The sequence below is a fragment of the Triturus cristatus genome, chromosome 3_1, assembly GCF_964204655.1.
Source record: "Triturus cristatus chromosome 3_1, aTriCri1.1, whole genome shotgun sequence".
Classification (NCBI taxonomy): Eukaryota; Metazoa; Chordata; class Amphibia; order Caudata; family Salamandridae; genus Triturus; species Triturus cristatus.
Window position 1 is genome coordinate 298197947 of NC_140583.1, and position 22405 is coordinate 298220351.

Consider the following 22405-nt stretch of genomic DNA (forward strand, 5'->3'; position numbering starts at 1 on the left):
CACCAGCCATCCGGAGGGAGGCACTGCACTCCCATATCCAGAAAAGGAAAAACGAGGCAGAAAGCACAAGCCCAAGCTCATATCACAGCAAACAGGCAGCTGGACACAGAACTAGGCGTGTACAGACCCCCACACATGGAGGGCCCAAAGGCAACAAGCTAGGAGAAGAGGCTGTCATACAAACAGGCCCATTCGACGCAGCCTCGTGGCCTACAAGTCCAAGGATGCGGAGGTGGAACACCCCTAAATCCCAGCAAAAACAACAACCAGAGAGCCAGAAACCACAAGCGGAGGGGGAAAAACCAGACAGCAGAGGAAGGAGCCCAAAAGGAGGAAAACACAAGCACAAGCCTGCATCACAGCAACAAGCAGCCGTGCAGGAAAAAACAGGCACACAGCCCACAAAACCGATCCCCACAATGGAGGCCAAACGCGGCCACAGCAGAGCCCAACAGACAACAGCCCAGGCAGGCAAGGAAATGTAAAAAGCGCAAGCAACAGCGTCCACTGAACGCCAGTGCCAGCCACATCCGGGAGGCAGCCAGGAACAAAGGGAACTGCCAAAAAAGAGAATAATACACAGGCTGGAGAGAAAGCACCACAGACCCCTGCCGGTCAAGTCAGAAATCCATTCCCACCCCAGCCTGAGGGAGGCATAGCATAAACCTGGCCAGGCAGCCCAATCTCGATAGCCCCACACCAACCCCAGCCTGAGGAAAGCACCACAGACCACCAGCCGGGCCACAAACACCCAAAAGCGAAGTGTGAAAGGACCAAATAGTGGGGTCAAAGAAAAAACAAACAGCAAACAGATGGACACTTGCAGAGACTGTAGGAGTCGTCAGCAAGAACAAGCAATGAACCCTTAATGCCATCACCGCACAGTAAGCACACCGCAACACAGCAGCGGCTAACAGCACACACAAAACAACTCCAAAAAGCGCATACCCAAGAATATCACAGTCCAGGAGGCATGTACGCAAGGTCAACATAGTGCACGCAAGAAAGTCCGCCAAAATGCACATAAGTAAAGCCACAAGGCACACAAGCAACTACACCTCCCGCAACCAGCAAGCAGGTGGGGACGGACAACAAACATGACACGTACCAGCATCAGGTAGGCAAGGCCGCACGTCGGCCAGCCAGAGACACACAGGTGCACAATAGCAGGAATCTCCCAAGAGGGCCAACAGCACACAATGGCACCCAGCCAGGCAACGGGGAAACAAAGCAACAAGGGGCACGCAGAGACACCGGAACCCACCAACATGGCCACTCCAGGTGCCCAGCAACCCGGGAGATGCCGAACATGCTCCCAGACACTGCCGCACTGTCTGGAGGGTAGGCCCCGAAACACGCTCCTTCAGCCAGCTGGAGGCAAGCACAGCAGACCTCCGGCCTAGGCAGGCAGGAAGAGGGAACTAATGAGGACCAGCAGCCGCTGCACACCAGGAGAATGTCCCAAAGCCTCACACTGTCAACCTAGAGGCCAAGCCAGAAAAGCCGAAGGCCCGCCTTGACAGAAGCTCCAGGGGCAGGCCCAGCCTTGACATGGCAATCCCAGGAGAGACACCGTCTCCTGGGAAGCAAGCACTCGCCCCCTAGTCAGCCAAAGGAAAGCACCGCAGACCACTGGTCCGGCAGCAGGAAAAGAAGCCGGCAATAGCACCGGCCGCTGCACCACAGCCAGCCGCCCCCGCCCTCACCTAAAGCGCACCAACACGCTTCCCCACTGCACGCCGCACTCGTAGACAAGACACCAAATGCAGCCTGCCTCCAACCGGACCATGCGAGCTCCAGAACCCCGCCGGCACTGCACGGCCAGGAACCAGCTGCAATGAAACGCTGGAGCACGAGCACCGCACAAGCCTATAGATGTGAAATGATTGGTACAAAAAAGAAAGAGGAGTTATGGGGGTAGGGACTTTTATGAGTTGGGAAGCTGTGTGATTGGAGACATGGGAGCCTCAATGAGTGAGTCATCACAGTGAGAAGGACGAATGGGGTAATGGTGTAAGTAAGGTGGAGGTGGTAATAGTGGTGTTGGAAACGGTGATGGTGGAAATGCTGATTGTAGTGGCAGTAGTGATGACATTGGTGAAGCTGGTAGCAGTGGTAAATGTAGTGTTGATAATGGTGTTAGTGATGATAGTGACATTGGCCTAATAGTGGTAGAGGTAGTGGTGGTAGTGGTGGTTTGAATGGTTATGCTGGGGGCGGGGGTATTGGTGGCAGTAGTATTGTTATTAACGGTGATAGAAAAGGCATTACTGGTTGTGGTAAATGTGTTAATAGTATTGGTGATAATGGTGGTACTGATAATTGTGGCGGTGGTAACAGTGGACATAACGGTAATGGTGGTATAGATAGAATCTATACATAAAAAGGATTGAATGTGTGATTATTGAGTGTACCTTTTAGATTATAAATAGTCCCTCATTCATCCCAATGCAATCACTCCACAGGAAGCGGAAGGATACTTCAAACACCCCATAGCAAGCAGTGCGAGGGAAACTCCTCTGCGGTCAGCAATTCATTTGAGCCGGTGGTTGCAGGTGGGACCCACTGTCACTTGTATTTCAGGGGGCAGACACTTATTTCTCCCAACAAACTTTGATCCTGAACAAGAGAGAGAAAAACAGAAAAGGGGGAATGAAGGAGCAAGAGAAAGACTGAAAACAGTGACAGAGGTAGAAGGCTGTGATGAAAAGATGAGATAAAGGGGCAGGGAGCGTCTTGTGGTGGATGAGGTGTATTCAAGACTATGCAGCATTGGTATTTAGCACACCGAACTTCGATAACACCGGCCCCAGGCTATTAAACAAACCCACCCCCCAAACACTTATTCTTTTACAAACTAAGCGCTGTCTGGGACAGATTTAAGCTCTAACAATGTGTATTTTAAAGAAATGGCAACACACGGTCTGCCAGACGTCCAAAGCTGTCTGAAGTCACACTTTAAAATAAAGTAAGTGAGGGAGGTGCAGGCTTCTATGTAGGCTGATATTAATGATACCTTCAATGATTAATACTGCACACTGTATGATGTGGTTGCGGCTCCTGAACAGGTGGAAGGCTTTATGGATGGCCTCCCTTTGCCTCACCCATGCCAGCTACAGAGGGCCGAGCTGGATGAAGACATTCGGCTGGAGGAAATTAGAACGCCCATAGCCCAGAACACAACCCGGGCACAGATGGACTACCAGTTGAATATAATGCCGCATTCTCCGCTCTTCTCACTCCGACTCTTTTGGTGGTGTTCAATTAAACTAAATCCTGTTGCTGACTTCTGGACTCGCAGAGGGAGGTGGTTATAGTAGTTCTAACAAAACCGGGACGCAATCCACTGGATTTGTAATCCTATTGCCCATTGTCCCTACTTAACCTCTATTGCAAAGTCTTGGGTAAAGTCCTCGCAAATAGGATACTCCCACAGACCAGAACACTGATCCATGAGGAACAGTTAGGATTCATACTGGGTTGCAGTACCTTCCTCAACATATGGCGACTCTTGAGGATCATCCATGACACTCACCTGGAGGAGTACGAGAGGGTAGCTGTGTCACTGGATATCGAGAAAGCTTTTGATACCCTCAGCTGGGAGTTTTTACTAATACTACGATGTATGGGATTCGGTCCGGGATTCCTTTGGTGGATTCATACACTGTATTCCAACCTGATAGCTGGGCTGAAAACCGGACAGCAGATATCAGACAGCTTCCTAATTTTAAGAGCTACCAGGCAGGGGTGTCCACTGTCACCGTTGCTCTTCGCGATTGCCATGGAACCACTTGCGTGTTGATTGCAACTACAAGTGCAGCACTGGGGGATTCTAGAACTGGACAACCACCTCATCGTGCTACTTTATGTGGACGATACACTGATCTTTCTGAATAATGTTTGAGTCTCTCTCTCGGAATTGATGTGCCTGCTGGATGCTTTTGGAGATGTATCTGGCATCCGAGTTAACTGGTCGAAGTCCTGGTTGTTCCTTCTCGCCCCGACCACTGAAGCTTTCAGAGTCACCTTTTCGGAATACCGCCTTAAATGGTGCTACGATACATTTACGTTTTTGGGAATCCAAATATACCACACTGATAGAGCCCTCAAGGAGGGCAATGTGGATTGGGCGCTACCTTCTAGCTAAAGATCACTTCCCTTCTGGTGTTCGTTATCCTTATCCTCACTGGGTCGAGTGGCATTTGCCAAGATAGTGGTACTACCCAGGCATCTATATTTCTTTGCCCCACTCCTAGTTGTGATTCCCAGACTCTTCTTCCGTGAACTGAATGATCTTCTGCTGAATTTGATGTGGGGAGTGGGTCATCGAGAGTGGCCTTGACCATAACACAACTGCTGTTAATTGAAGGAAGTCTGGGAGCCTAACTTTGAGCTATTTTATTCTGCAGGTCCCCCGCAATGTTGAACCCTAGCAAATACTTGTCATGGGATGCAATTCTACAGCCCGGATAAATATGCCTATTCCCTATCACTACTTAGATTAATGTGTACCACCCACCTTTTCCACTTCATACATCATTTGATGAGCGACTCTCCCCCATCCTCCATCTCACAAGATCCACTCACATGCCTCTGTTTATGCTTACTATTTATGCTACTATTTATTATTACCATGTCTACTATGACTATGTATAATGTGCGCATAAATTTGAACTGAGTGCCTTTATCATGGCTTCACTGTTGTTTTGTGAAATATTAAAAACAAATGAAAAAGTGAGGGAGTTTTAGGATGCAAGAGATGATAGAGATGACCACATGGAAAGGTTCTGAGCGTCATGTAATATGTAAGGGGTAGAGAATGAGAGTTGCACCAAGCCACAGCCAGTCATTGCAGCAAGAAAGCCCAGGGGTCGAGCTTTTAAAACAAATATCTGTGTGTAATCTGCAGGTAGGAAGTGGATCAAATAGGTATCAAGACCTGTTATCAAAACACAAATAAGCAATTCAGATTGCAGTGTGCGTATAATTTATCTCAAAGCTCACAACCCCTTCGAAACACCTAAGTTCAGAGACACTCCAGACATGTCCCCCATCCCTCTCAGAAAATATGTTGTAAAATATTAACATTGTAAGAATGAGCTGGTTGCCTCCTTCCTGTGTTAGGACCACTCTCTCTGAAAACACGCTCGTAAGGGTTGGAGAAGGGATCAAATTGTGGAAAAAGCAGGGAAAGGCAGGGAAAATTAAAGGGCAGCACAATAGGTCAAAATAATAGTAAGGAGTCAGGAGCCGGCTTTCACAGACACCCTCATGAAATACCCCTCTGGCTACTTTGCGTCGCTTGTGTCAGCTTCCTTCTGCCGTTCAAGAGATGCTGTGTGTCGAGGTCTTCCTACTTTGGGGGGTCATTCTTTGGAAAGTAACATGCCCTCTAAGCCAAGTGCATCCTCCATGCTGGAGCTAGCAGCACGACCAAGGTCCAGCCTCATTGAAAGAGCCGCTAAACAGCATACCTTGAGATATCATCAGTGAAGTCACTGGCCATGTCAGTAATAAGTGATGTAATATATGCGGCCATAAGCAGTGCATTGCGGGGGCGCGAGTTATAGTTAGCTCACTAACTACAACGGTTGAATTTTTCTGGTTTTGTACGAGTGAAATATGAGCCTAACTATAACGTCCCTGTAACCTTTGGTTTTTAACAGTGAATTTCATTTTTTTTAAATTCTATTTCCTAACAATAACGGCCCTGTAACCTTTGTTTTTTTCCAGTGAATTTCTAAGGTTTTTAAAATGCTAATTCTGAATTATAACGTCCCTGTACCCTTTGTTTTTTTCAGTAAATATATATATATATATATGTGTATATGTATCTAAACATACATATATAGGTATGTGTGTTTATATATGTATAGATTTATATATTAATAAATATTATTGAGATTTATTGAATTAACATTTAATTAACTGTATATATTAAAATATTTAAGATTTACTACTTTAAACTATATATATATATAATAAGAAACTATATTTTAACGAAATTAGAGTGAGACAAATGGGTTTTCACTATTTTTGTGCTTATCGTTATAAGAATAGGGAAACAATATTTTTGTAAACTATATTTTTGACACAATATTTGTGTTACACAATATTGTTGATTCTGATATTGTGTGAGTGATCTGCCCTTGTGTATGTCCAGACAGTCTCTACTATTCATGCTCCATACAGACAGTGACCCGTACTGGTGTGTGTCCAGCCCCTCTTGTGTGTAGGCTGCTTACAGACAGTCACCCGTACCGGTGTGTGTCCAGCCCCTCTTGTGTGTAGGGTGCTTACAGACAGTGATCCGCCCTGTGTATGTCCAGCTCCTCTTGCCTGTAGGCTGCTTACAGACAGTGACCCGCCCCTGTGTGTGTCCGGCCCCTCTTGCGTGTAGGCTGCTAACAGACAGTGAACCACCCATGTGTGTGTCCGGTCCTCTTCTCTGTAGGCTGCTTACAGACAGTGACCCGCCCCGGTGTGTGTCAAGCCCCTCTTGTGTGTAGGGTGCTTACAGACAGTGATACGCCCTTTGTGTGTCCAGCCTGTCTTGTGTGTAGGGTGCTTACAGACAGTGACCCGCCCCTGTGTGTGTCCGGCCCCTCGTGTGTGTAGGGTGCTTACAGACAGTGACCCGCCCCTGTGTGTGTCCGGCCCCTCTTGCGTGTAGGCTGCTAACAGACAGTGAACCACCCCTGTGTGTGTCCGGTCCTCTTCTCTGTAGGCTGCTTACAGACAGTGACCCGCCCCGGTGTGTGTCAAGCCCCTCTTGTGTGTAGGGTGCTTACAGACAGTGATACGCCCTTTGTGTGTCCAGCCTGTCTTGTGTGTAGGGTGCTTACAGACAGTGACCCGCCCCTGTGTGTGTCCGGCCCCTCGTGTGTGTAGGGTGCTTACAGACAGTGACCCGCCCCTGTGTGTGTCCGGCCCCTCTTGCGTGTAGGCTGCTAACAGACAGTGAACCACCCCTGTGTGTGTCCGGTCCTCTTCTCTGTAGGCTGCTTACAGACAGTGACCCGCCCCGGTGTGTGTCAAGCCCCTCTTGTGTGTAGGCTGCTTACAGACCGTGACCCGCCCCTGTGTGTGTCCGGCCCCTCGTGTGTAGGCTGCTAACAGGCAGTGACCCGCCCCTGTGTGTGTCAAGCCCCTCTTGTGTGTAGGCTGCTTACAGACCGTGACTCGCCCCTGTGTGTGTCAAGCCCCTCTTGTGTGTAGGCTGCTTACAGACAGTGACCCGCCCCTGTTTGTGTCCGGCCCCTCTTGCGTGTAGGGTGCTAACAGACAGCGAACCACCCCTGTGTGTGTCCGGTCCTCTTCTCTGTAGGCTGCTTACAGACAGTGACCCGCCCCGGTGTGTGTCAAGCCCCTCGTGTGTGTAGGGTGCTTACAGACCGTGACTCGCCCCTGTGGGTGTCTCGACTGTCTCTTCCTGTGTAAGCAGCTAACAATGACAGTACCTGACCGAGTATGTTCCCACCCTGTCTGTATGTGCTCCACAGGCACACAGCGAGCCGCCCAGGTTCATTCAGTCTTTCTTTGACGTGTTTTCTTTTCCTGAATATATGGCCCTGTGTTGCTGTGCCTGTGCTTGAGCTGAGGCGCTCTCTCCTTCCCTGCCCCCACCCTTCTCTCCCACACACCCAGGTTGTGTCTGCAGACGGCTGCCTGCGCTGCTTCTGTGGAGCTGGAGGAGAAGGCGCCTCGGACGCTATGCAGCTTCCCGAGCTCGCGGCGCCGCACCCCGGAGGCCTGGTCCCCCTAGTCTGGGTTCCAGCGGGGGCCAAAATGCTGTGCGTTGAGGTAGGCGCCTTCTTTCTCTCTCTGCGTCACTGCCGCTCCCTCCACTCAGGGCTCTCTTCCCTCTACTCATCCCGCTCTTTCATTAGCACTCTCCATTTCTTGCCCCGTTGTCCTCATGCCCTAGCTCTCTCTCTCTCCCTTTCTCCTAGACGGTCTATTTCTCTTCTGGTCTCTTGCCCCCCTTCCTCTAGCCGCTTCTCTGTCGCACCCCATCCTACTTCCTCCCCCTCTCTCTCCTCGCCTCATATCGCAGCTTTGCCCATTTCCTCCTGCTTTTCACATCTCTCCCTCTCTCCCTTTCCCTCCCGCTCCCCCTTCTCTTCCCCATGGCTCCCCCTTTAGCCCCTCCTCCCTTTCTTCGTTGTTCCTAACGTCTTTTTTTTTCTTCCCCCCCTCGCGTCTTATCCTCTCCCATTGCCTTTTTTTCTGCTCCGCTTACAGCTTTTAACTTCCTCTTCAACGCCCACTTATCCTCTCCCTTATTTGCACTCATTCTCACCCTCTGCGCCTTCGTTACTTCCCCTCCACCTGTTTGTTCCTCTCGTCACCCCACGGCTCCTTTTTCTATTTCCATCCCCTCTTTTCCTCTCTTCTTGGTTCTTCTTTCCTCCTTCTTTCTCCTTCTGGCCTTCATGTTTACTCTCCTTCTCTGTGAGCTGGACAGCTCCCTCCATCCCTGTGAGCTGGACAGCTCCCCCTCTGCTCCCCTCAGAGTCGAGTCTGTGTTCCCGCGTCTCGCAGGTCTCTCTCTTCTCTTGTTCTCCAGAATGTTCCATTGCGCGCGGATGACGCCTGCGCGCTGCTGCTGTACCTCTGCTCATAGTGTTGTCGGGCCCACCTGTTTATAACCACCCAGAAGGGCGGAGGGCAATAAACAAACATGACGTGATGTACCGGTCTCTCCCTCAAGCTAGGAGTGGTTGGAGTCAGTGTAGGGGAGCTAGAAACCGAGGTCTCTTCCTAGCCCCTTCCTGAAAGGTGTGCCAGAAACCTCCACCCACACCCAGGTGCCACTTCCCTATCGGGCAGTCTCTTCTCCCCCTACACATCCCCTCTCTCTCTCAGTCACCCATCCCCTTCCTGAACCTCATTCATTCTCTGCTCCCTTTCAGTCCGCGCTTCTCCCCCTCTCCATCGTCTGATCCCATCTTCATGCTCGCGCTGGCCCCCATCCATTGTCCCTCTCTGCCCTCCTTCTCACTCAGCGTAGGTTGGACAGTCCAGCCTGTTTGCCGCCGCTGCCCCATCCGCCCTACACGTCAGTGTATCCGTGAGAGGCCCAGATCGGTCGCGTTTCACCCTAGAGTGCAGGGGCCTCTCACGCGCCAGCTCTGGTTCCTTGTGTGGGCTGCAGCGGCCTGAAGCAGCACCCAAAGGGCCGTCCATCACGGAGCTCCACTGATTACCCCTCTTGCTTGGCCACAGGGAGGCCGAATAAGTGATCTCCTGTCAGATTTGGAGCTACGGATTTTTGCTGTACCCATTGGGAACGTCTTCTGGCCCTCACATGTGAAATCTATGTACTCCCCATAACAAAACCCTTCCCTACCCTTTAACAAATATTGATTTAAAAGGATCTATGTACTTCCCATAACAGAACTCTTCCCTTCAACAAATATTGAGCTAAAAGGCACCTAGTAACTTTTTTTAATGTAATTCTGTTATAGCGCTACTCATTTCAGTGTAGGGTGTCAGAGCGTTTTACATCGCACACACACACAGGCACAATAAATCATATGTGTGTAAATCAAGGTACAAGAACTATTACATATGGCAATGAGCGTAATAATGTGTAGGAATCACATATCTTCCATACTTCTAGACATCATATGTTAAAAGCGAAGAGTCGGGAGAAACACAAAGTCAGGATAGAAAACGCATTGATTGTGGTTGTCTGTAGTAACAAGACTTTATTAACCCTCTATGCTGCGTTCAGGGGCGTAGCTTCGGGGGGGGGGGGGGGATGTTTGGGGTCTTCTACCCCCCTAAAAAATGTATTCTGCAGTAAATAGTTAGTTACAGGTGCTTTCAGCCGGGTATGGTGAGGTGTCTGTCGGATTTCTTTTTTTTTTTTTTTTTTTTTTTGGGTTTGACTTTATTGATGGGTTTGATAAGGAAGACGTCCATGGCTTCATATTGGTCTACCAGTCCCTTGATGGCAACGGCCATATTTCCTGCAATTATAACTCGTGATCAGTATTTACTTTTGCTTCGGATGCTGCATTTTTTTTTTTTTTTTTTTTTTGAAAAAGTTTTTATTGAACAATAATTCGGTTACAAGTATGGGCCTACAACCACCCGGGCCGGCCGCTAGGTACATAAGGAAATACACACATATCAAGGCTACAATCAGTTCCCAGGGCACTGCCCCGCAGTGGCTCAAGATAGTTCTCGAAGAACAGCAAGCGTCAGTCCAACAATAACAAAAACAAAGGGAAAAACAATAAAAACAAAAGGCGAGTTATGAGGGAAACCAGTGCGGGTCAGGCTCCCCCCGGGAGACTCCAGTCAGGACAATTGAGCAATCCGCTAAAGAGAGGAGTACCGGGAGGCCGGGGACGGAGGGGGGGGGGAAGGGGGTCAAGGGAGATGAACGTCCAAATGTAGTTGTTACAAAAAGCGCCAGGAGCCATCAAGGGTCAAGGGGACATGGCGATATCAGTGTCTACCAGGGGGGGCGTACAGATGCCTCCGCGATATGCGTTCCATTGCCCCCAAATTCTACCCCATGCCCCCGGCTTGCCACGGGCCACATACACTGTCTTCTCCCTAAACATACACCAGTCCATATTCTCCTTCCATACTGACACGGTGGGCGGCCGTTGAGCGCCCCAAAGTTGCGCTATATCCCTCTTGGCAATCATGTTCCCTAGGGCCGCCCACCGAGTCTGAGCCGCGCTGTAGTCATTGGGCTCCCACACATTCAGGACACAGCGACGCACCTCCGGCAGCAGCACAACCCCAGTGACCTGTCCCATAACCGTGTGGACCCGGCGCCAGTAGTCCGCCACCTCGCGGCACTCCCAAAGGATATGAAGAAAGGTGGCGCTGAGCCCACAGCCTCGCTTACAGAGCCCGTCGTCGGAAAATCCCATCGAGACCAAGCGCGGACCCGTCACATACACCCGGTGGAGAATCTTGAGCTGTACCAACCGGAGACGAGCCGGAATGGCAACCTCCTTGGGGGACGACAGTGCAGACTGCCAATCTTCGTCGTCCAATTCGACCCCATCCCCAGTCCAAGCCTCCCGAAGGCGCACCAGGAGGTCCGCCCGGTGATTAATCAATTTTTTATAAATTAAAGAAATAGTACTATCAGGGACATGTCCGTCAAGTATGCGGTCCTCGAGGGGCGAAGAAACAGGGATCTTGGTCCCCTCCCCGAAGACCGAGAGCAGGGCGTGTCGAACCTGGGCGTAGCGGAAGAACTCCCTGTCGGTCAGCTCGTATTCGGCCCGGAGCACCGCGAAAGTCTTGACCGCGCCCTTGTGCCACAGGTCTCCCACTTTGCTGATACCAATCGTGTCCCACTGGTCAAACCCCTTGGTGGTCCACAAGCTGCCCAGGCGGTCGGAGGCAAACAAGGGAGTAGCACATGTTAATCGCTCACTCCAGCCCATGGCCGCAGTGGCAGCCCTCCAGGTCCGCACAGCAATCTTAGTAGGACCCGTGAGGGTCCGGCCAGCCAGGCGAGAATAAAGTGCCCTGTTGTAGTTCCCGCCGGGAAGCAGGAACTTGTCCATCTCATACGCCGGATTCAAGCCGGGCGCATAAGTGGCGTGGTTAATGGCAGATAGCTGCGAGGCCCAATAGTACCTGCGAATGTCAGGAAGCGCGATGCCCCCGTCATACCAGGGGAGAGTGAGCTTGGCAAGAGCAATACGCGCCCGCCCGTTCCACACCAGTCTCCTCTGCAGGCTCTCCACCTCTCGAAAGTAGGCCACTGGGATAACGTCGAAGGAGTTCTGGAGTGCATAGAGGAACCTGGGAAGGGACATCATTTTAAACAGCGCGGCCCGACCCAGCGGGGACAGGGGCAGCCTGCACCACCGGGCCGTGTCCTCCCGCAGTCGCCGAAGTGGACGCAGGAGATTCTGCTCATAGCGAGCCACCGGGTCCAGCGAAACGTATATCCCCAGGTACTTAAAGCCGCTCAGAGATATTTGAATCGGGAGCCGAGGCGGCAGGAGAGGAAGACCACCAGAGATGGGATAAACGCAGGATTTAGACCAATTGATCGTGAGACCCGAATTGTTCCCAAAGGAGGTCAGAACGTCAAAGAGGACGTTGAGTGACTGCCGCGGTGAGGTGAGATACAGGAGAATGTCGTCCGCATAAAGCGAGACCCGATCTTCGAAGCCCGGGCCCCACCGGATCCCTCTAAGCGAGGGCTCCCAACGGAGCCAGGCAGCGAGTGGCTCCAGGGCGAGAGCAAAAAGCAACGGGGACAACGGGCACCCCTGCCTCGTGCCCCTGCCAAGGGCAAAGGGCCGAGAGACCCGCCCATTCACCACCACTTGAGCCATGGGTCCCGTGTAAAGGAGCCTCACCCAGCCAATAAATCCCTCTCCAAAGCCGAATTTATCCAAGACGGCCCAGAGGAATGGCCACTCAATAGTGTCAAATGCCATCGTGGCATCCAAAGAAACCAGCACGGCCGGTTCGGAGAGGAACTCCGCCCTGGCAAGGGCACCGTGCAGACGCCGCAAGTTAAGAGCGGTGTTGCGGTGCGGGATAAAGCCGCATTGGTCCGGATGAATAAGGTCGCACACGACACTCAACAATCGATTGGCCAGGACTTTCGCCAGGATTTTAAGCTCCGCATTGAGCAGTGAAATAGGCCGGTAAGAAGTACAGCGGTCACGCGGCTTGCCCTCCTTGGGGATAACGACTATAGTGGCCAAGCGCTGGTCGGCCGGAAGGGAACCCGCCGCAAGAGAGTCGCGGAACATGCGGCTGAGGAAGGGCGCAAGCTTATCAGGACGCAATTTGTATAGCTCAATGGGCAGACCGTTAGGACCCATAGCCTTGCCCGAACGAAGGGAACGAATCGCGGTCGCTATTTCATCCGACGATAAGGGGGCGTCCAGCCGCTCCCGGTCCTCAACGGACAGGCCGGGCAGAGCAATATCTCTCAGTAGGAGGCGAGAGTCATCCTCATCCCTGTCGGTCACCGGGGAGTACACCGCCCGGAGGTGGTCAGCGAAGCATTCCACAATCTCATCCGGCTCAGTCACACACACACCATCCGCAGCACGCAACTCGGGGACCACACGATTCACTCTCTCCTTTTTGTCCAGCCACGCAATCAACTTTCCCGCCTTGTCCCCCGCGTCATACAATCGGCCCTGCTGCTCCCTATACATAGTTTTGGCCGCGTCAGTGACCAGGGACCTATATTCGAACTGTTTCAGGCTAAGGGCATGTAGCCCGTCCGGAGTAACATTCGCCTCCAAGGCCGACTCCAGCCCCGAGATGTCAGTCTCCAGCTTCACCACCACCTCGCTCCTAACCTTCTTGGCCACCACTATCTGGGCGAGGGCGTGTCCGCGTATCACAGTTTTAAAGGCTTCCCAAAGGGACAACGCAGACGACACCGACCCCTCGTTTTCACTGAAGTATTGGTCCATGGCCTTAACCAGGCTGTCACGAGTCACAGGGTCCCGCAGGTACCAGGGGTTAATGGGAGCTATCCGCCCTGCGGACCGCGACCCGGTGTCAAAGAGAAGCCACAGCGGAGAATGGTCGGAGATACCACGCGCCAGGTGTCTGACCTCTCGAATCCGACCAGTCTGCGCCGCGGGCATAAGGAAGTAGTCTAACCTGGAGAGACTCCCATGCGCCCCCGAATGAAAGGTGAACTGACACTGGGTCGGATGCATTAGTCTCCAACTATCCACCAAGCCGAAGGTCTCCAACATCCCACCCAGCCATGACTGGGCAGCGGGGAGGGTCCTCGGTGGGTGACGATCCAGTTCACCCGAAACAACAGAATTAAAGTCCCCGCCCATGAGCAGGAGGCCGTCCGGAAGGTCAAGCAGCATTCGACCCAAGTCAGTAAAGGTGGAGTTCTGGAGGCCCGGGGGGACGTAGACTGAAACCAGGGTAAGGGGCTGCCCCTCCCACCTCCCAATCAAACACACATAGCGCCCTCTGTCATCCGAGACTATCCTCGTGATCTCCACCGGAAGGGAGGTTCGCAGGAGAATGCCCACCCCCCTGGAGCCAGTTGTGAAACCAGAATGGGCTACGAGGCGGTATCCCCCCCTGTTCATCGCATGGCAGACATTGCCGACCAAATGCGTCTCCTGGAGAAACACCACATCAGGAGTCAAACGACGCAAATATTGCAGTACAACACCCCGCTTAATACGGTCCCCCAACCCATTGACGTTCCACGACATAAGCCTCAACCCGTCTCCCCCCATCCCCTCCAATAGATCAAGAGGCCCCCAGCCCGCAGCACTGTTCCCAAATATGGATAAAAATCAATACCTCGCCCTGTAAACAAAAAACACACAACAAAACAACCCCTCTTCCCCCCCGACCCCCCCCCAAGTCCAACGCCCCCCACCCTGCACCCCTGCGGGCCAAAGACCCCCCCCAACTTGCAGTGTGCCTGTCGCCCCACTAACCCCATTCTACAAAAAGACCCCGGAGGAGGAAAGGGACCCGAACCCGCCCGCACCCCTCACGGGTCCTGGTAAGACACAGTATGCAAAAGAAGTAAGACCCAACTGTACAGTGCAAAACCGCAGAAGCAAGGACCAAAGGTCAGTCTAAGGGGACCCGTCACCTGCGGTGCCCCCAGAGGGCCCGGGCCGGCCACCCCCGTCCGGCAGCGAGTCCAGCCAGTCACTTGCGGCCACAGGAGAGTCAAAAAAGGCTGTCCGCTCTCCATGCTCCACTCGAAGTTTCGCCGGGTAGATCATCGAATACTTCAGGCCTAGCTCGCGGAGACGGCGCTTCACCCCTTGGAATCCCATCCGCTGTTTCTGGACCAGTTGTGTGAAGTCCGGATAAAAGTTGATGGTCGAGTTCTCGTAGCGGACCGGGCCACGGGTCCGTGAAGCCTGCAGAATAGCATCGCGGTCCCTGTAGTGGAACAGTTTAGCCACGATAGGCCTCGGGGGGGCCCCCGGCCGCGGCCGGCCGCCCGGAACTCGATGGGCCCGCTCCACAGCGAAGAATTTGCTTAGGCCAACCGGGGACAGCTGTTGCAGGATAAGTTCCTCGACCACGAGGTCCACCGGGCGGCTGTCGGAGGACTCCGGTACCCCAATGATGCGGATATTGTTGCGTCGGGCCCGTCCCTCGAAGTCCTCAAGCCGCCGGGCCATATGGTCGTTGACCACTCTGATGTCCCCAAGCGCGGCCCTCAGATCCGACACCTCCGCACCCAGGGTGGAGGTCCGTGTATCAAGGGCCTGGACCCTCTCGTTGGTTTTAGAGAGGTCGGCCCGAATCAGGGTGACGTCGATCGCGACAGTGTCGATCTTACGGGCCAGGGCCTCATATTGCGTCGCGATGGTTTCCCTGATGCCCTCGATGGCGCCCATAATGTCCTGTAGGGAAGGTTCCGCAGAGACGGTCGTGCCTCCCCCTGCAGCATCCGGGGAGAGGCCAGCAGCGCCAGTGGACCCCCTGCCCTGGGTATAGCGGTCCATGTTGTTGCTCTGGACCGCTCCCCCGCGCAGTGAAGCCTTGGTCTTGCGCCCCTCCGGACCCCCTTTGCCCGCCATGTGAGCGCAGTCTCTCAATGGGACCTCCGATCAAGAGGTGTGCCGGGCGCCAGCGAAAGGACCACAAACTGTCGGTGTAGGGGTCGGAGGCGTTAGGCCCACCAGTAGCAGATGGAAGCAAGCCTCGGGCAGAGGCCCAGGAGGCACCTCGCCACCCTGAGCACGCACGCCAGCTGATCTCCTGAAGGCCAAAACCGAAACCGAAAGTGCTGAATCGGCAACTGGCACCGCGCTGAGGCCGCTGTTGTTCAATTGCAGCCCGGCCCCACGGGTCACCTTCACCCCGGCCACCTCCGTCGGGTGGGTCCCAAAAGTTCCGACGACGACAACTCAGGATTCCCAGGTCCGATTAGAGTTTTGAAAAGAGATATATGATCAGCTGGTCTTCATCTCCCAGATTCCATAAACCAAATCAGGATAGTCTCAGGATATATTCCGAGGAGCAGAAAGGGTCCGGGGAGCCCTGTGCTCACGCGACCATCTTGGATGCGCGCTAGGCTCCTCCCCTGTCTGTCGGATTTCAACCTAGATTTTTACATGTGCACACTGACAACAAACACATAGACACACTCTCTGAGAATCCGCACTCATTTCCACTGCCCCTCAAGCCCTCCTGTCCTGCTTCTCATGTAATGTATTTTTACAAGCTGGGCAAGCGTGATTGCTGGGAAATCCGAAGCTCACACTCCCCCAATTATGCTGACCAAGCTACACCCGTACACAATACAGAACTCTCCCAGAACGGTGTGAACCGCTGGAGTTAACTTACCTCTATTATAATCCCTTCAACATTTCTGGGCACACAATGATCTCTGCAGCAGGTGTCTTATCCCTGTAAGATATTCTGAAATCCAGTCTCTTTGTGACCAATTAAGTAATCTAGTTCAGATTCACTGTCACATATGTCCTTGTCGCAAATTTCTTTGCGGCAGGTTAAAAAAAAATGTGTACATTAACTGCCAGAACCTGCTTTTCAAGCTCACCCCTAATGACTCCACCCCTTTTCCTGTGCCACACCTTGACCCCCAATTAATAACTTTCCGGAGTAGATTTTTCCTAGTCCCAGGACCGTAACCCACTCAGTGTTACATTGTGAAAGACTGTTTGCCACCTCGTGCTGGTTTGTGTTTCCGTACAGTGACCCCGGCTGATTCAATATCTGCAATAGACAGAAGAAGCAGTGATTTACAGACCGGAGGGCTCAGATGCTGGGCTTCACACACTCTGCTTCAGGAGTAACCTGACTTCCTCCTTTGGCAGGCCATAGCCGCCATTGGTCTGTATTTGATATTAATCTTTAGGCGGCATTCCACGTGTAAGTCTTGGCTGCTCGATCACTGCTACTGCCAGCAGCAGCTCCTCTGCAATCAATCAATCAATCAATCAGACTTGTAGGGTGTGCTTATCACCCGAGGGGTATCCAGGTGCTGCGTGATGTGGCGTTACTCAAACAAGCCAGGTTTTGACTCCACTCCTGAATTTGGCGAGGGAGGTAGAGGTTCATAGTTGAAAGGGATGGTCATTCGAGGTGGGAGAAGGAGCATCCTTTGGCTCTGTATGATGGATGCGGGGGACGGTGGCAAGGGCCAGGGAGGTAGTCTGCAGGTGTCTGGTGGGCCGGTGGAATGTCAGACGGTTGTTCATGTTTTCTGGTCCCGTGTTGTGGAGGGCTTTGTAGGTGTGCATGAGCAGCTTGAAGTGGCATCTCTTCTTGACGGGGAGCCAGTGCTGGCTACGGAGGTGGGGGTGATGTGGGATTGTCGGGGCAGGTCCAGGATGATTCATGGTGCTGCTGCATACTGGATTGTTTGGAGGCGCCTGGAGGAAGAGTGTTGCCCCACTGGCTCAGATCTAGTAGCTGAAAGATATTTTTCTATTGTCTTATTTTTCAGCTGCTGGAGGAGCCAGCCTGTGCTGGGAGAGGTGGGGCCCGGACCTTGGGAGGGGGAAGGAAGAGTAGTAGATGTGCACTTTTAAGTGCGCATATCAGGTTTACCCGCCGTCTTAGGCTGGCCAAACTGACATGCGCTCTTAGTTTTCTCCAACCCAGCTGTATTGCACAGCCAGGTTGGAGAAGCATTACAGACTACCTGTGACTGAGCGAGAATAATCCAGCCCGCTCAGACCAATCCCCGTGCTGCTCTCATGCTTGAAAGCAGTGCAGGGATTGGATGGGGAGTCTGTGATGCTGTCCCATGGAATCCTGGGTCCAGGAACTGGCGGCAGAGAAGCGTGAGACGGCCGGCAGCACCAGGTAATAGTTTTTTTTGTATTAAACCCCAACAGCGCACTCCTCCTGTGTGCTTTCTGTTAGTCACCTTCCCCCTGCAATTCCTCCACCCGCACTAACGGTATTTATCTGTGCCGGCCACCCTTGGCTACCGCCGAAGAGTCCAGAAAGCTACGGTGGTCTTTGCTATCCAAGTCTGCAGCAGCCTGGGCCAATAGAGAGAGATGTTTCATGTGTGGAAATGCAAGCCGCTCCATACAGACTTGAAGATGTGGAATAAGACCTAACTCTCCCAGACAATCATCCCTCCTCGCTTGTGACATTCATGCCCCAGGGCCCCGCTCCCCTCTCTACCACAAACCGCCCCAACTATCAGAGAAGATCACCTCTACCCCTTTTTATCTTCTACCTATCAACGATTTTCTTCTTCTGGATCCCACATGACCTATCATTTCCCTACACGTCTGACTCTACTATTCACCCATTCCCTATCGAACTCCTCTCCCTACGACACGCCAGCTTTTTGACCACCCTACCCAATCACTACGCAAGTGTGCATGCACACACGCACCCACACCCAAAGGTGTATGGGCACACATATACAATGTCGTGCGTAGCCACAGACAAACACATGCACACTACTGCTGAATGAAGGCGTGTCTGTACATATGTGACTGTAAAGCTAGAACCATAGCTGATGTAAAGTTAGAGATGCAAGGCTACTGCAAGTCAGTGTGTGTTTGCATGTTGCCGATAGAGATAGGCTTAGTCTCTAAGATATGCTTGGTATACGCTTGTCACATATTTTGTGTATCTGTTTATTTGCCTAGTGTGCGCACGTGTCCGTGTGTGTTCTTTATATGCGCGTTCTGTGCAGGTTTATCCACAGCAGGCTTCTCTGAGTGGCTCGTGAGCTGCTGATAGCTCTCCAGCTACATTTGAGTCCATCTCCTGTGAGCAGCCCAGCCTAACAAATTAGAAGGTTTGGCTTGGCTGAATTATTATTTTTTTACCAAAATTGAAAAGACTGCATTCAAGACGAAATGTGCGTATTTTCTGAACTCATAAGATGATACTTGGAAAAAATTGGTGGGATTTTCAAAATACTTTTAAAGCTGAGTGCTAAATCATGTGGCATTGGGGAGACGTATTACTAATATTATTACCTTGGTGCCACCCGCATTGCAGCTAGCTATGGCTGTTACATATTACCTATATAAAAGGATTCCAAATTGGAAAATTCTTTCTTACGTTACTGCTGGCAACCCTGCCTGAAGCACGGAGGTGATCGTGGCTAGTAATCTTACATAGTGTGGCCACTAATATAATCTTGTCCGATGTGGTCACTACTACAAAGCAAATTAAATTGGTAGCTTGGGATGGTTCTTATTGAACATAAGTAGGTCTTGTTATGGAAAAGGTTGGAGATCCCTGACCTACAGCCATGGTTTATTTATGTACAGTGTGTGTTTAATTTGCGGTATGAATTTGCACGCCTTTGTGATCACCACATAAGCACATTTTACTTAGATGAGGTGCATGCTTGGTTCTGCGTGGTGTGTGAGTATGTGTCCGCAGTGTGCATGCATGCTTCTGCAGTGATTTCCATGGCACACTGAGCACAATCCCGATGTGTCTCAAAATGATCTTATGCTCTCCAGCGGGCTCGCTTTAATAATTCCCCTGAACTGCAGTCCATAGGTTTGAAGTGCTGGGTGACTGTAGTGTGCTCGGAGTGCTTGCAGACCCACGTTGAGTGCTATATCTGTGATGTGTGTTTGGAGGTGCACATTAGATTATATCGGAGTCGTGTGTATGACCCTGCATTTCATGCTAGATGAAGTGGAAGCGAGTGATAAGACGTGTTTTGGAGGCAGAGGAAGTTAGCCCTGTCATTGAAGAGAGAGACTGACGTAGGCGTCTTGGAAGACTGTGAGATGTCGACCAGCCTATTATTATTATTATTATTAGCACATTTATAAAGCGCCTAGTTACACTCAGCCAGTGTGTCCCCGCGCTGCGGTGCAAGCTACATTGGTGATTGAGTACAGAAGACTCATCGCCTGGTCCCAGGACCAGGCCAAGGAGAGTCAAGCGATACATCAGTCAGCACAACTTGAGTGCCTCCTGCAAGAGTGCATCTTTAGAGCAGGTCGTGGTGCACATTGTTCTGCTGCACCGGGGATTGATGCTTGCAAGTGTTTGCGATTCCTGCAACAAACCTGGGTCATGTTTGAAGATGCAGACCCCTTGTTTCGTCGATGGAGCCTCAAGCCCCAGCTTCCCTGGAGATGCCCTGAGTAATTCCTCCACTCTTCTGGCATTCTCTCTCTTTTGAAATGGCCGAGGGGTAGTGCTGCCCATTCACCCTCCTATCGAGAGCGAATGCCTCTCCCAGTGGCCCCTTTGATTGGCTGCCCGAGGTATCACTCATGGCTTTAAAGAAAAACACCATGCTAATGTCTAACTGTTTCTTCCCAGGCCACGGCGCCCAGGCACCCTACTCTTACTCCCAAGATGTCTCTGGTCCTAGCTTCGGTGCCAAAATAAGCGTGTCTATGTACCTGCCCAAACCGGTGCCAAAAAGACCCCCCCGAAATCTGCCAGACCACTGCCCCTCGAGGTGCGAAAAGGAAGAGGCAGAATCTACAAACTGAGGGACAGGCGGATCTGGTGGGAACGGATGCTTCCCTCTGCCCTCAGTTCTCCACACGTCACTCTCAAATGCCACAAGAGGGCACACCTCGGACCCACAGAGAAGGGGATTTTCCAGAACATGGCATCCTGAGGCTATTACCCCACGCATAATGCAGGGGGCTGCATTGCTTTGAGTCTAAATGCTCAGGTGTTGCTCGCCTTGGTCCAGCGGCACTTTGTGTATCCAGAAATGACCCCTTAAGGAAGAGCAAGCTCTTATAGGAAGTGATGGAGAAACACGCGGCTTACCACCCCAGTCAGGTTCAGAAGTCAGGATGGCTGCAGGATTCTTCTTAGGCAGCACGTGAGGAGACGAGGATATCTAGTATTTTGTAGGAGTAGAACAAGCACAGGACCCCCGCATACCCCCCAATTACGGAGCTTTAGGGGAGGGTCTTTCGGCATGCGGAATAATAAGCAAAGTTGAGTGTGAAAACACAGTTGCGTTAAAGTTCCTTATGTAAAACTGTGCACCTTTTCCACATCTGTAAATGTTATGCATGTGAGCACTTCAGAAAGCATACGCCAGTTTGGACTTCCAGTGGTGCCCCCAGGCGGATTGAGGCTTTCGTGGAGTGTGGTATTCTTCAGTGTTGAGAGACAATTGAAGCATTAGTGCTTTCAGGTGCTCAGGCGAAGCCTATAGCTTGAGTAGCCCCCGCTTCAGAGACCGGTCAGTGATACTGGCTTCATTGGAAACACGATGCCCAGCGCTCAGCCATCCTCAATAGATAGACCCTCCTAAAGGGGTCTAGCCGGGGGGTCGGGGGCCCTATCCTTTTAGCAGGTCTCCCTTTACCTTCTATCTTCTTCCTTCCTCAGTCAGGCCGCACTCTATTCTGGTCTTGCCTCAGCACATGGACAGTGTCCCCCCTGTCATATCCTTAGAACCCCTCTTTGGTGAGTCATGTCACACCCTCCGGCTCACCCCTTGCTAATGACCATCTTGATTTGTAGGGTGCAGCTCTCAGCCCTCATAAGGAGGTTCATGATTGTGAGGCTGAAGATAACTCAACATTTCAAAAATCAAACCTTTCACCCAGGGCGCCTTCTCCTGGGCAGATTGGTCATGAATATTTCCACAAGAAGGATCCCCCACACATATTCAACCCGCGATATCGTTCACAGTATCCTCCCAGGGAGGCTAACTGTACAATATCACAGCCAACCCATCTACTCTGTAGATTGTTTGCATTACTTACAGATTTTCTTCATTACAGATGGAATAATCCTTTGATTTAATACAACTTCTGTGGTTTTAGCATTTACTGTCAAGAAATCCTTTAGAAGATCAGGATGTATTTAATTTCAGCTATTGATACCCATGCCTTACTGTTAAATGGTAGCGGCAGTTTCAGTCGATAACCTTTCAAGTATTTGCCCGGCGGTAATCGCCTCTCATACCACTCGATAATTTACCAATAAAAGAGGCAGGCGCCGGAGACTGGAAGGCAGGAAACAAAGTTTTATTCCGTCGGAGCAGAACACATCAGATCTGACAGCAAGGTATCGTCACGAGGTGCTCTAACTGCATCTCTGAGACCTGGTCTCTTATACACTGGTTTATTGCTTTATTATACATAGTATATTCTTGAGATTCCCTTGATGCCTGAAAGAACATCCCCTGAAGCCCCCGGCTCAGATCTGATCCCACACATGGTTACAGTAGAGGTTCCCACCCTACCCGCAGTGGGAGATGGCTATCGCGCAGCAGGGAATTCCGCTAATTCCCGGGGGTGTGTGCAACCGGCCGGGTCTCAGGGGGTAGGGGCTTTGATCTACTGTAATCCCTTTGATGTGGGGTGTTTCCCTTACAGTAGGGGCAATAAACTGCATCCGCAGGGCTAGGTGATGGCCTGGGACCAGTTCAGACAATGGGGCGCAGAGGAAGGGGGTTATCAAAGGAGAGTGGTTCCGTAGCAGGGTCGCGCAG

General features: G+C 51.7%; 1 protein-coding gene across 15 annotated transcripts in view; it reads left to right on the forward strand.

Moving 5' to 3' along the window:
- The window catches only part of CELF6 (CUGBP Elav-like family member 6), a 531043-nt gene that overhangs the window by 194810 nt on the left and 313828 nt on the right, over positions 1–22405 (forward strand). For 2 of the 15 annotated variants that reach the window (XM_085643942.1, XM_085643943.1), the window contains exon 1: positions 7673–7803. The exons of the other annotated variants lie outside the window; for them this stretch is intronic. In XM_085643942.1, the coding sequence (XP_085500068.1) occupies positions 7714–7803 (90 nt within the window). In that variant the 5' untranslated portion in view covers positions 7673–7713. Of the gene's footprint in view, positions 1–7672; positions 7804–22405 lie in introns of those variants that run through there. 15 annotated transcript variants of the gene reach the window in all.